At 31.5% G+C, this 16132-nt stretch overlaps 1 protein-coding gene across 1 annotated transcript in view; it reads right to left on the bottom strand.

Moving 5' to 3' along the window:
* The window catches only part of LOC119602981 (titin), a 102399-nt gene that overhangs the window by 7631 nt on the left and 78636 nt on the right, over positions 1–16132 (bottom strand). Inside the window, 1 exon segment of the mRNA XM_037954824.1 lies at positions 10485–10844. Within this exon segment, the coding sequence (XP_037810752.1) occupies positions 10485–10844 (360 nt within the window).

Genomic DNA, 16132 nt, shown 5'->3' with positions numbered 1-16132 from the left:
AAAAAAAAAAAAATATTATTTTAACCACATTTTCTGATAGAGACTGTAGACTGCAAAATAGCGTACACAATAGACTACCTAGTGATCTATAGTATAGACTACAAGTGGTCTATAGTAGACTACAAAGTGGTCTATAGTATAGACTACAAAGTGGTCTATAGTATAGACTACAAAGTGGTCTATAGTATAGACTACAAAGTGGTCTATAGTATAGACTACAAAGTGGTCTATAGTATAGACTACAAAGTGGTCTATAGTATAGACTACAAAGTGGTCTATAGTATAGACTACAAAGTGGTCTATAGTATAGACTACAAAGTGGTCTATAGTATAGACTACAAAGTGGTCTATAGTATAGACTACAAAGTGGTCTATAGTATAGACTACAAAGTGGTCTATAGTATAGACTACAAAGTGGTCTATAGTATAGACTTACAAAGTGGTCTATAGTATAGACTACAAAGTGGTCTATAGTATAGACTACAAAGTGGTCTATAGTATAGACTACAAAGTGGTCTATAGTATAGACTACAAAGTGGTCTATAGTATAGACTACAAAGTGGTCTATAGTATAGACTACAAGTGGTCTATAGTATAGACTACAAAGTGGTCTATAGTATAGACTACAAAGTGGTCTATAGTATAGACTACAAAGTGGTCTATAGTATAGACTACAAAGTGGTCTATAGTATAGACTACAAGTGGTCTATAGTATAGACTACAAAGTGGTCTATAGTATAGACTACAAAGTGGTCTATAGTATAGACTACAAGTGGTCTATAGTATAGACTACAAAGTGGTCTATAGTATAGACTACAAAGTGGTCTATAGTATAGACTACAAAGTGGTCTATAGTATAGACTACAAAGTGGTCTATAGTATAGACTACAAAGTGGTCTATAGTATAGACTACAAAGTGGTCTATAGTATAGACTACAAAGTGGTCTATAGTATAGACTACAAAGTGGTCTATAGTATAGACTACAAAGTGGTCTATAGTATAGACTACAAAGTGGTCTATAGTATAGACTACAAAGTGGTCTATAGTATAGACTACAAAGTGGTCTATAGTATAGACTACAAAGTGGTCTATAGTATAGACTACAAAGTGGGTCTATAGTATAGACTACAAAGTGGTGTATAGTATAGACTACAAAGTGGTGTATAGTATAGACTAAAAAGTGGTCTATAGTATAGACTACAAAGTGGTGTATAGTATAGACTACAAAGTGGGTGTATAGTATAGACTACAAATTGGTGTATAGTATAGATTACAAAGTGGTGTATAGTATAGACTACAAAGTGGTCTATAGTATAGACTACAAAGTGGTCTATGGTATAGACTACAAAGTGGTCTATAGTATAGACTATAAAGGGGTCTATGGTATAGACTACAAAGTGGTCTATAGTGTAGACTACAAAGTGGTCTATAGTATAGACTACAAGTGGTCTATAGTATAGACTACAACATGGTCTATAGTATAGACTACAAAGTGGTCTATAGTATAGACTACAAAGTGGTCTTTAGTATAGACTACAAAGTGGTCTATAGTATAGACTACAAAGTGGTCTATAGTATAGACTACAAAGTGGTCTATACTATAGACTACAAAGTGGTCTATAAGTGGTTAATTAGACTACAAAGGTCTATGTATAGACTACAAGTGGTCCTATAGTATAGACTACAAAGTGGTCTATAGTATAGACTACAAAGTGGTCTATAGTATAGACTACAAAGTGGTCTATAGTATAGACTACAAGTGGTCTATAGTATAGACTACCAAAGTGGTCTATAGTATAGACTACAAAGTGGTCTATAGTATAGACTACAAAGTGGTCTATAGTATAGACTACCAAAGTGGTCTATAGTATAGACTACAAAGTGGTCTATAGGTATAGACTACAAAGTGGTCTATAGGTATAGACTACAAAGTGGTCTATGTATAGACTACAAAGGGGTCTATGGTATAGACTACAAAGTGGTCTATGGTATAGACTACAAAGTGGTCTATAGTATAGACTACAAAGTGGTCTATAGTATAGACTACAAAGTGGTCTATAGCATAGACTACAAAGTGGTCTATAGTATAGACTACAAAGTGGTCTAGTAGTATAGACTACAAAGTGGTCTATAGTATAGACTACAAAGTGGTCATATAGTATAGACTACAAAGTGGTCTATAGTATAGACTACAAAGTGGTCTATAGTATAGACTACAAGTGGTCTATAGTATAGACTACAAAGTGGTCTATAGTATAGACTACAAAGTGGGTCTATAGTATAGACTACAAAGTGTCTATAGTATAGACTACAAAGTGGTCTATAGTATAGACTACAAAGTGGTCTATAGTATAGACTACAAAGTGGTCTATAGTATAGACTACAAAGTGGTCTATAGTATAGACTACAAAGTGGTCTATAGTATAGACTACAAAGTGGTCTATAGTATAGACTACAAAGTGGTCTATAGTATAGACTACAAAGTGGTCTATAGTATAGACTACAAAGTGATCTATAGTATAGACTACAAATTGGTGTATAGTCTAGACTACAAAGTGGTCTATAGTATTGACTACAAAGTGGTCTATAGTATAGACTACAAAGTGGTCTATAGTATAGACTACAAGTGGTCTATAGTATAGACTACAAAGTGGTCTATAGTATAGACTACAATGTGGTCTATAGTATAGACTACAATGTGGTCTATAGTATAGACTACAATGTGGTCTATAGTATAGACTACAAAGTGGTCTATAGTATAGACTACAAAGTGGTCTATAGTATAGACTACAAAGTGGTCTATAGCATAGACTACAAGTGGTCTATAGTATAGACTACAAAGTGGTCTATAGTATAGACTACAAAGTGGTCTATAGTATAGACTACAAAGTGGTCAATAGTATAGACTACAAAGTGGTCTATAGTATAGACTACAAAGTGGTCTATAGTATAGACTACAAAGTGGTCTATAGTATAGACTACAAAGTGGTCTATAGTATAGACTACAAAGTGGTCTATAGTATAGACTACAAAGTGGTCTATAGTATAGACTACAAAGTGGTCTATAGTATAGACTACAAAGTGGTCTATAGTATAGACTACAAAGTGGTCTATAGTATAGACTACAAAGTGGTCTATAGTATAGACTACAAAGTGGTCTATAGTATAGACTACAAAGTGGTCTATAGTATAGACTACAAAGTGGTCTATAGTATAGACTACAAAGTGGTCTATAGTATAGACTACAAAGTGGTCTATAGTATAGACTACAAAGTGATCTATAGTATAGACTACAAATTGGTGTATAGTATAGACTACAAAGTGGTCTATAGTATTGACTACAAAGTGGTCTATAGTATAGACTACAAAGTGGTCTATAGTATAGACTACAAAGTGGTCTATAGTATAGACTACAAAGTGGTCTATAGTATAGACTACAATGTGGTCTATAGTATAGACTACAATGTGGTCTATAGTATAGACTACAATGTGGTCTATAGTATAGACTACAAAGTGGTCTATAGTATAGACTACAAAGTGGTCTATAGTATAGACTACAAAGTGGTCTATAGTATAGACTACAAAGTGGTCTATAGTATAGACTACAAAGTGATCTATAGTATAGACTACAAATTGGTGTATAGTATAGACTACAAAGTGGTCTATAGTATTGACTACAAAGTGGTCTATAGTATAGACTACAAAGTGATCTATAGTATAGACTACAAAGTGATCTATTGGTGTATAGTATAGACTACAAATTGGTGTATAGTATAGACTACAAAGTGGTCTATAGTATTGACTACAAAGTGGTCTATAGTATAGACTACAAAGTGATCTATAGTATAGACTACAAAGTGGTCTATAGTATAGACTACAAAGTGGTCTATAGTATAGACTACAAAGTGGTCTATAGTATAGACTACAAAGTGGTCTATAGTATAGACTACAAAGTGGTCTATAGTATAGACTACAAAGTGGTCTATAGTATAGACTACAAAGTGGTCTATAGTATAGACTACAAAGTGGTCTATAGTATAGACTACAAAGTGGTCTATAGTATAGACTACAAAGTGGTCTATAGTATAGACTACAAAGTGGTCTATAGTATAGACTACAAAGTGGTCTATAGTATAGACTACAAAGTGGTCTATAGTATAGACTACAAAGTGGTCTATAGTATAGACTACAATGTGGTCTATAGTATAGACTACAATGTGGTCTATAGTATAGACTACAATGTGGTCTATAGTATAGACTACAAGGTAGTAGACACAAAGTGGTCTATAGTATAGACTACAAAGTGGTCTATAGTATAGACTACAAAGTGGTCTATAGTATAGACTACAAAGTGGTCTATAGTATAGACTACAAAGTGGTCTATAGTATAGACTACAAAGTGGTCTATAGTATAGACTACAAAGTGGTCTATAGTATAGACTAGAAAGTGGTGTATAGTATAGACTACAAAGTGGTCTATGGTATAGTCTACAAAGTGGTCTATGGTATAGACTACAAAGTGGTCATTAGTATAGACTACAAAGTGGTCTATAGTATAGACTACAAAGTGGTCTATAGTATATACTACAAATTGGTCTATAGTATAGACTACAAAATGGTCTATAGTATAGAATACAAAGTGGTCTATAGTATAGACTACAAAGTGGTCTATACTGTAGACTACAAAGTGGTCTATACTGTAGACTACAAAGTGGTCTATATTGTAGACTACAAAGTAGTCTATAGTATAGACTACAAAATGGTCTATAGTATAGACTACAAAGTGGTCTATAGTATAGACTACAAAGTGGTCTATGGTATAGTCTACAAAGTGGTCTATGGTATAGACTACAAAGTAGTCATTAGTATAGACTACAAAGTGGTCTATAGTATAGACTACAAAGTGGTCTATAGTATAGACTACAAAGTGGTCTATAGTACAGACTACAAAGTGGTCTATAGTACAGACTACAAAGTGGTCTATAGTATAGACTACAAAGTGGTCTATAGTATAGACTACAAAGTGGTCTATAGTATAGACTACAAAGTGGTCTATAGTATAGACTACAAAGTGGTCTATAGTATAGACTACAAAGTGGTCTATAGTATAGACTACAAAGTGGTCTATAGTATAGACTACAAAGTGGTCTATAGTATAGACTACAAAGTGGTCTATAGTATAGACTACAAAGTGGTCTATAGTATAGACTACAAAGTGGTCTATAGTATAGACTACAAAGTGGTCTATAGTATAGACTACAAAGTGATCTATAGTATAGACTACAATTGGTGTATAGTATAGACTACAAAGTGGTCTATAGTATTGACTACAAAGTGGTCTATAGTCTAGACTACAAAGTGGTCTATAGTATAGACTCCAAAGTGGTCTATAGTATAGACTACAAAGTGGTCTATAGTATAGACTACAATGTGGTCTATAGTTATAGACTACAAGTGGTCTATAGTATAGACTACAAAGTGGTCTATAGTATAGACTACAAGTGGTCTATAGTATAGACTACAAAGTGGTCTATAGTATAGACTACAAAGGGTCTATAGTATAGACTACAAAGTGGTCTATAGTATAGACTACAAAGTGGTATATAGTATAGACTACAAAGTGATCTATAGTATAGACTACAAATTGGTGTATAGTATAGACTACCAAAGTGGTCTATAGTATTCGACTACAAAGTTAGATCTACTCAGTCTATGACTACAAAGTGGAGGGTGGGGTCCTAATAGTATAGACTACAAAGTGGTCTATAGTATAGACTACAAAGTGGTCTATAGTATAGACTACAAAGTGGTCTATAGTATAGACTACAAAGTGGTCTATAGTATAGACTACAAAGTGGTCTATAGTATAGACTACAAAGTGGTCTATAGTATAGACTACAAAGTGGTCTATAGTATAGACTACAAAGTGGTCTATAGTATAGACTACAAAGTGGTCTATAGTATAGACTACAAAGTGGTCTATAGTATAGACTACAAAGTGGTCTATAGTATAGACTACAAAGTGGTCTATAGTATAGACTACAAAGTGGTCTATAGTATAGACTACAAGTGGTCTATAGTATAGACTACAATGTGGTCTATAGTATAGACTACAATGTGGTCTATAGTATAGACTACAATGTGGTCTATAGTATAGACTACAAAGTGGTCTATAGTATAGACTACAAAGTGGTCTATAGTATAGACTACAAAGTGGTCTATAGTATAGACTACAAAGTGGTCTATAGTATAGACTACAATGTGGTCTATAGTATAGACTACAAAGTGGTCTATAGTATAGACTACAAAGTGGTCTATAGTATAGACTACAAGTGGTCTATAGTATAGACTACAAAGTGATCTATAGTATAGACTACAAATTGGTGTATAGTATAGACTACAAAGTGGTCTATAGTATTGACTACAAAGTGGTCTATAGTATAGACTACAAAGTGATCTATAGTATAGACTACAAAGTGATCTATTGGTGTATAGTATAGACTACAAATTGGTGTATAGTATAGACTACAAAGTGGTCTATAGTATTGACTACAAAGTGGTCTATAGTATAGACTACAAAGTGATCTATAGTATAGACTACAAAGTGGTCTATAGTATAGACTACAAAGTGGTCTATAGTATAGACTACAAAGTGGTCTATAGTATAGACTACAAAGTGGTCTATAGTATAGACTACAAAGTGGTCTATAGTATAGACTACAAAGTGGTCTATAGTATAGACTACAAAGTGGTCTATAGTATAGACTACAAAGTGGTCTATAGTATAGACTACAAAGTGGTCTATAGTATAGACTACAAAGTGGTCTATAGTATAGACTACAAAGTGGTCTATAGTATAGACTACAAAGTGGTCTATAGTATAGACTACAAAGTGGTCTATAGTATAGACTACAAAGTGGTCTATAGTATAGACTACAAAGTGGTCTATAGTATAGACTACAATGTGGTCTATAGTATAGACTACAATGTGGTCTATAGTATAGACTACAATGTGGTCTATAGTATAGACTACAATGTGGTCTATAGTATAGACTACAAAGTGGTCTATAGTATAGACTACAAAGTGGTCTATAGTATAGACTACAAAGTGGTCTATAGTATAGACTACAAAGTGGTCTATAGTATAGACTACAAAGTGGTCTATAGTATAGACTACAAAGTGGTCTATAGTATAGACTACAAAGTGGTCTATAGTATAGACTACAAAGTGGTCTATGGTATAGTCTACAAAGTGGTCTATGGTATAGACTACAAAGTGGTCATTAGTATAGACTACAAAGTGGTCTATAGTATAGACTACAAAGTGGTCTATAGTATATACTACAGATTGGTCTATAGTATAGACTACAAAGTGGTCTATAGTATAGAATACAAAGTGGTCTATAGTATAGACTACAAAGTGGTCTATACTGTAGACTACAAAGTGGTCTATACTGTAGACTACAAAGTGGTCTATATTGTAGACTACAAAGTAGTCTATAGTATAGACTACAAAATGGTCTATAGTATAGACTACAAAGTGGTCTATAGTATAGACTACAAAGTGGTCTATGGTATAGTCTACAAAGTGGTCTATGGTATAGACTACAAAGTAGTCATTAGTATAGACTACAAAGTGGTCTATAGTATAGACTACAAAGTGGTCTATAGTATAGACTACAAAGTGGTCTATAGTACAGACTACAAAGTGGTCTATAGTACAGACTACAAAGTGGTCTATAGTATAGACAACAAAGTATATAGTATAGACTACAGTATATAGTATATAGTATAGACTACAGGCTACTTGGTAGTTTATAGTATAGACTAAAAAGTGGACTATAGTATAGACTATAGACTAGTCTTTAGTATATACTAGTCTTTAGTAAAGAATATAGACTAGTCTTTATAATAGACTATAGACTAGTCTTTAGTATAGACCACTTTGTAGTCTATACTATAGACTACCAAGTAGCCTGTAGAATTGCAAGACTTCTGAAATACTTTTGTTATTTTCCAGATACAGTAGTTTTCCGATTTAACGAACTCATATGTTGTCAGGCCTGTTCGTAAAATTGAAAAGTTCGTTATATGCAGTAGTAACTAAAACGTGGGTTTTTGGTAGAAAAATAATTAAAAATAGGTACATAAAATATTTTTTAAATGTATTTTATAAAAATGAATTCTTTTTCTATAATAATAGCACAAAACACAAAATTCTGAATCTTATATACACAGAAAAAAGTTCCAGCATAAATATTATGAACTGCTTTCATTGACTAAAGTTAATAATATTTAAGAATAAGTTCCTAAATTGTATGAATTTTTTCATTTTTATATTCTTAAACATAATCTAGAAGCCTTGACATAAAATATTAAAAATTTTCTTTATATTTTTCTATTTAACATAACATGCAGCATTTTGTGAAGAATGGATGTTTAGCTATATGCTGATGTTTTTTTATTTCATATTTTGTTTTCCAACATTTTATTTATTTATCATAAAAATTCGCTAATATGTGATTATTTTCTAAAAAATGGAAGATATTAATAGGTAACGCGGATATTTATTCCAATTTTTTATGAAAATCAAAAAAAAAAAAAAAAAAAAAATGAGTAAAAAAAAACAAAAAAATCTTTAATGTACAAATTCATACATTTTATAAACTTTTAATATTCTGAATGATTGGTTTAGGAAAAAAAAGTCATGTTCGATTCATTCAATTTATTACAAAATTCATTCAAGTTATGTATTAATTTTTTCTGTGTACCCACCTTCAAACCATATTTGTGTCGAATTTCATCGCTGTATTTTTAATTCAGTCATGAGCGTTAAAGTTATTTCTCGAAGTTCATCGCTATACTCGTATTTTTAAGCGAGTAATGAGCGTTGAAGTAATTTTCTTAAGGGGGCCTGATATGGAGGATAAGGTCAATTATGGACCGATTCCCATAAAATTTGTTAGAGATTTCGGTTAGTATAGAACATGTTTGTATCGAATTTCATCGGCGTACTCGTATTGTTAAGCGAGTAATGAGCGTTAAAGTCATTATCTGAAGGACGGACGGACATAGTAGCTATGTCCGTCCCTAAAACTAAAATTTAATAAGAACCCAGAATGTGTTACAGTTTTGGGTATAAAAGCACCGCTTAAAACAACGGTATAGTTTTTTGCTACAACTTATGTTATTTGTTATTTTTGATAAATGTCATTTTATCTTCATTTAAATAATAATATTTTTATTAGTTCGTTAAACAGAGTACAAAAACAAGTAGTTTTGTTCGTTATTTAAGGTAGTCAATAGGAAAAATTAGCTTGTTCGTTAAATGCGATGTTCGTAGAATTGAATGGTCGTTAAATCGGAAAACTACTGTATTCATGAACACAGTCATTTTTGAAATAATTTTTTTTTTTATAATTATAATGTAAATTTAAACAAAAATCTACTGTTTTATAATAAAAACATTTTCTTTTGCCGACAAAAAGCAATTAAAATTCTAGAACTACATTCTGAAACGAAAATTTACTTTACAATGTTTATAGAATATTAAAATTGCATAATATATAAAAGTCCAAAGTAAAAGTTATAAATTGGTTTCAAAACAAAGCAATTTTTTAAATATAATGCATTTTATGTAAAACATTTAGAAACCTCATTATAAAAACGTTTACGAAAAGAAAAATAGATCACATAGCTGTAAGTAATGTAAGCAGTTTTTAAATATTGCACTGTGGGGACGTGCATCTTATAAATTACTAATTGACTTGAAATTTCGATTTGATTTAAATTAACGATAATCCTATGAAATTATCAAAGAAGACGATTACTGGATCTCGTGGCTATTGGTCAACCTATTCTCTATATAGTTAACTACATAACGTCGTCAGTTATATGGACCTGCCTATAACTGCCCAAAGCCTCTCTCAGTTTTTAAGTTCGTGTTAAAATGTATCATCTTATTTTTATTGAAATCTTTGGAAATGCAAGGTTTATTTGAACGATCGATGTTCGTTGTTTGCTTAAATAAAAATAAAGTTAAAACAAATAAATATTTACATTTTATACGCAAAATATATAAATAATCTGAACACACCTCTGTTAAATGCAATTTATTCTTACAATTTCCCGATAAAATATGAATTTCAAATTTATTTTCCCACCCAGTATATTTAACAAAGCGACATATTTGTACAGAGTAATGCAGAAGAATGTAGGCCCTAAATTTATAAAAACAACAAAACATACGAAAACTATTTCCATGTACGATAAATAAATTGCAACAAGTAAAATTGAGATGCTGTTATCGTCGTTTCGATACCGACAACCATAAAAGGTGATACCAGTAAGTAATTTTTAATTAGATACACACACTTATCATTGACGTCAAAATGACTGAAAACATTTTAAACTACATACATATGGCTTTTTTTCCAATTAAGTTTGTATATGCAAAAATAAAATGAAATAAACTAAAACTTACCGCTTTAAACCATCTAACTTGTGGTTTGGGTAATCCTTCAAATATGACCGACAAACGTACACAGCCACCAATTAAAGCGGTACAATCTTTAGGACCTTCTAATATATAGGCCGGCTGAGGACGTTCTTTATTTGTATGATTTTGACTTAAATCTGTCTTCAAGTCTGTGGGAATTTCTGTAGGTTCAATTAATTTGAGGGCTGTTGTTGAGCGTGGTATTACGGCCAATGATGTATAGGATTTAAGTGATGAATGGGGTTTACCGGGATGTGTTACAACCAATTGAACTTCACCACTGTGTTCCAAGGTAACATCATTTATATGCAAAATTCGTAAACCATCTGTAGACGATGACTCCAACTGTAAAGTAATTTTTAAAAATAAAATTATTAAAAAACGCACTCATTGAAAAAAAACATAAAACTTCACTTAAAAATATTTTTAAACAAAAAATATGCATATTAATTTTTTTACTTATAAATGTATTAATAAAAAAAAACCTTTTTTTTAACAGCTGTACGTACAAATATAGGTTAAATATAAAATGAAAACAAAACACAAACAATAATTAATAATAAATAATAATATTTCACCATACGTTTGGTAATTGAATAAATAAATTTAAAACAAATTTTCTTTCGTGTTTGCGTCGATTGTTATAACTATATGGAGTGTATGTGATAAAATAACAAATTAGAATTGTGAACGATCGTAAAATTGGCGCACAACTAACTACAGAGAAAACTTGCGAATAGAATTTAATAAAGAAAATTTTAACTTTATTTTAGTGTTTTGCTTATACTTATTAGATTTACACCGCTAACTTGTTTAACGCGGCATTTAAGAGGAAATTATATTCTACGGAAAATGTGATAATAATATTTGGGATATTGAGGATTAAAATTTAGTTTTCGGAAAACTTTCGAAATCCTAGTCTATATAGTATGTAATCGGAAATAATGTCTAGTTTATAGTCTGAACCGCAATCAAGTTTAGTCTAGAGTCGAGACTATAGTTTAGACTATAGTTCACACTATAGTTTTCACTATAGTTCACACTATAGTTTTCACTATAGTTTACACTATAGTCCTGACTATAGTTTATACTATATTCCAGACTATAGTCCATACTATACTCCTGACTAAAGTTTAGTTAATAATTTAGACTATAGTTTACTCTATTGTTTAGATTATAGTCAAGACTATAGTTTAGACTATAGTCAAGACTATAGTTCAGACTAGAGTTTAGACTATAGGTTAGACTATAGTCCAGACTATAGGTTAGACTATAGTCCTGACTATAGTCCACAGTATATACCAGATTATGGTTTAGATTGTAATCAAAACTATAGTTTAGATTATAGTTTAGACTACAATTTAGACTATAGGTTAGGCTATAGTCCAGTCTATACTTCAGACTATAGTCCAGACTATTGTTTAGACTGTAGTCATTACTGTAGTTTCGACTATAGTTCAGTCTATGGTTTAGTCTATAATAAGGACTGTAGTCTAGTTTATAGTCTGGACTATAGTCTAGTCTATAGTCTGGACTATAGTCTAGTCTATAGTCTGGACTATAGTCTAGTCTATAGTCTGGACTATGGTCTAGTCTATAGTCTGGACTATAGTCTAGTCTATAGTCTGGACTATAGTCTAGTCTATAGTCTGGACTATAGTCTAGTCTATAGTCTGGACTATAGTCTAGTCTATAGTCTGCACTATTGTCTAGTCTAGTCTGGACTATAGTCTAGTCTATAGTCTGGACTATATTCTAGTCTATAGTCTGGACTATAGTCTAGTCTATAGTCTGGACTATAGTCTAGTCTATAGTCTGGACTATAGTCTAGTCTATAGTCTGGACTATAGTCTAGTCTATAGTCTGGACTATAGTCTAGTCTATAGTCTGGACTATAGTCTAGTCTATAGTCTGGACTATAGTCTAGTCTATAGTCTGGACTATAGTCTAGTCTATAGTCTGGACTATAGTCTAGTCTATAGTCTAGACTATAGTCTAGACAGACTATAGTCTAGACTATAGTCTAGTCTATAGTCTGGACTATAGTCTAGTCTATAGTCTAGACTATAGTCTAGTCTATAGTCTAGACTATAGTTTAGTCTATAGTCTAGACTATAGTCTAGTCTATAGTCTGGACTATAGTCTAGTCTATAGTCTGGACTATAGTTTAGTCTATAGTCTGGACTATAGTCTAGTCTATAGTCTGGACTATAGTCTAGTCTATAGTCTGGACTATAGTCTAGTCTATAGTCTGGACTATAGTCTAGTCTATAGTCTGGACTATAGTCTAGACTATAGTCTAGTCTATTGTCTAGACTATAGTCTAGTCTCTCTAGACTAGTCTAGTCTATAGTCTGGACTATAGTCTAGTCTATAGTCTGGACTATAGTCTAGTCTATAGTCTGGACTATAGTCTAGTCTATTGTCTAGACTATAGTCTAGTCTCTCTAGACTATAGTCTAGTCTCTCTAGACTATAGTCTAGTCTAGTCTATAGTCTGGACTATAGTCTAGTCTATAGTCTGGACTATTGTCTAGTCTATAGTCTGGACTATAGTCTAGTCTATAGTCTGGACTATAGTCTAGTCTATAGTCTGGACTATAGTCTAGTCTATAGTCTGGACTATAGTCTAGTCTATAGTCTGGACTATAGTCTAGTCTATAGTCTAGTCTCTATAGTTTAGTTCATAGTCTGAACTATAATCTATTCTGTATTCTAGTTTGGACTATAGTCTAGTCTGTAGTCTGGACTATAGTCTAGTCTATAGTCTGGACTCCAGTCTGATCTATAGTCTGGAATATAACCTAGCATATAATATGGACTATAGTCTAGTCTCTATAGTCTAGTTCATAGTCTGAACTATAATCTATTCTGTTCTGTATTCTGTACTATAGTCTATTCTATAGTCTGTACTATAGTCTAGTTTATAGTCTGGACTTTAGTCTATGGCCTGGAGTCTATAGTCTGGAGTATATTCCAGTCTATAGTTAAGTATATAATCTGGACTATAGTCTAGTGTATATTATGAACTACAGTCTATAGTCTTTAACATAATCCAGTATATAATTTGAACTATAGTTCTTTGAATAAGCTAAGTTATAGTAGTTCTAGAGTCTGAAATCTAGACTACAGATGATGAATTAAAGAAAACTGAATGGATTAAATGCGAAAAAAATTAAGTCATTAAAACCTAATGACTACTTTAATGACAAGATATAAATTAATTTCCAAAAATTGTTTTAAATTCAATTTATTTTTCAGAACTGCAATATAGGGCAAACCCACTATATAAGATTAAAATTAATGAACTGTTTAAATTAGATCAACCGAAACGAAAACAAAAACACTCCTTTTGTAATAAAAGTGCGAATATTTGAAAAAAGTAAAAGTAATTATTTAAATATTTAAATTAATTGAGTATTGTTAAAATTTTTAATTAATTAATTAGTAATTAAGAAATAATTAAAACTTTTGCCAATTTCACTCGTTTAACCAGGTTCAAGTATTTCAAAATTTTCATTTTGCTCTTTTTATTGTAAACTTCTACACTCATTTAATAAATTTAACTATTTGGTGCTCTTGCCTGCAATGCCAGAGAGCAGCAGTATTTTCATTATCACTTAATTTCTTTACTTAAATATTTTATAAGACAACAATTCGGAGCACAAAGAATTTACTTTTTTTACTTATTATATTTATTTTCACAACAACAATAATGCAAAATAATTAATGTTTGACAGGGTCGGTTTGTTGAGTTTGAATACATCAAATTTGTTTTGTTAATAACTTTTAGTTTTATCTTAATCTTTTGTAATAAATAAGATAAAAATATTAACACATAATATTTGTTTAGATTTAAGCACATAATTTATGTTTTTTTTTTAAAAAATAAACGTTATTTTTCAAACATTATATTCTTACTTTAACCATGTTTGTTTATGTTGCAAAAACAAAAACTAATAAACAATAAATTAATTTCACTATCAATCAAACAATTATTGATGCCTATCAGCAGAGCTCCATCAGCAACAAACAAGTCCGACTTTGTGTGTTAAATTTTAAATACTAACTGATTGACAGACATGATCGAAACTGTTTAGTTCAAAATATTATTTAGCTATGCGTTTTTCTTGTAGATCTCCAAGAGACAGACACGTAGAGATACATACCAACGACGAAATCGGTATTGATCTTGGCAAAGCAACCGCATATTTTTTTAAAATTTATGCATGTATTTGGTTGGTTTACTTTCCACTGTGTGTGTGTGTGTAAATATTGTTTAATTTAAAAATAAAAACAAACCTTATTATTCATTATTTGGTATGTAGTATATAGTATGTATGCCTGCCTCCCCAGTTTGTGTGTTTTTTTTTTTTTTTTTGGTTGGAGTTTAACGCGTAAGCTTAATTTTGCCTAAAAGGTATCGATCGTACTTTTGTGGGTATTTCATTGTTTATTATGTTAATTACGTGATTTTGTCTTTAAAACATGATTCACACAAATAGTAGTAGTCGTAGCATTTGTTTAACGAAGTTGTTTGTAAACAATGATACTTTACAATCGTTGTTGTTTTTTTTTTATGGACTCTTTTAGTACTGCATGCGTAAGTGATTTTGCTTAAAATTTGTTTTAAAGTTAGTGATCGGCATAAAGAGAAGTTGCGTATTCAAATAGGGAAATTTATACCATGATTCTTAAATTATCTAACTTCTCACTAGTTTATTGGCTATTTAGTATTGGACTAGTACATAATTCTAGTTCAGTTCTAGTTCAGTTCTAGTTCAGTTCTAGTTCAGTTCTAGTTCAGTTCTAGTTCAGTTCTAGTTCAGTTCTAGTTCAGTTCTAGTTCAGTTCTAGTTCATTCTAGTTCAGTTCTAGTTCAGTTCTAGTTCAGTTCTAGTTCAGTTCTAGTTCAGTTCTAGTTCAGTTCTAGTTCAGTTATAGTTCAGTTCTAGTTCAGTTCTAGTTCAGTTCTAGTTCAGTTCTAGTCAGTTCTAGTTCAGTTCTAGCTTCAGTTCTAGTTCAGTTCTAGTTCAGTTCTAGTTCAGTTCTAGTTCAGTTCTAGTTCAGTTCTAGTTCAGTTCTAGTTCAGTTCTAGTTCAGTTCTAGTCAGTTCTAGTTCAGTTCTAGTCAGTTCTAGTCGTTCTAGTTCAGTTCTAGTTCAGTTCTAGTTTAGTTCTAGTTCAGTCTAGTTCAGTTCTAGTCAGTTCTAGTTCAGTTCTAGTTCAGTTCTAGTTCAGTTATAGTTCAGTTCTAGTTCAGTTCTAGTTCAGTTCTAGTTCAGTTCTAGTTCAGTTCTAGTTCAGTTCTAGTTCAGTTCTAGTTCAGTTCTAGTTCAGTTCTAGTTCAGTTCTAGTTCAGTTCTAGTTCAGTTCTAGTTCAGTCTCAGTCTAGTTCAGTTCTAGTTCAGTTCTAGTTCTAGTTCTAGTTCTAGTTCTAGTTCAGTTCTAGTTCAGTTCTAGTTCAGTTCTAGTTCAGTTCTAGTTCAGTTCTAGTTCAGTTCTAGTTCAGTTCTAGTTCAGTTCTAGTTCAGTTCTAGTTCAGTTAGTTCAAGTTCTAGTTCAGTTCTAGTTCAGTTCTAGTTCAGTTCTAGTTCAGTTCTAGTTCAGTTCTAGTTCAATTCTAGTTCATTT

This window comes from Lucilia sericata, unplaced genomic scaffold (assembly GCF_015586225.1).
Source record: "Lucilia sericata isolate MDLA Ls3-8-SP2 unplaced genomic scaffold, ASM1558622v1 Contig000266F_arrow, whole genome shotgun sequence".
In the NCBI taxonomy this organism is placed as follows: Eukaryota; Metazoa; Arthropoda; class Insecta; order Diptera; family Calliphoridae; genus Lucilia; species Lucilia sericata.
This window is presented reverse-complemented; position numbering and strand designations above follow the sequence as displayed.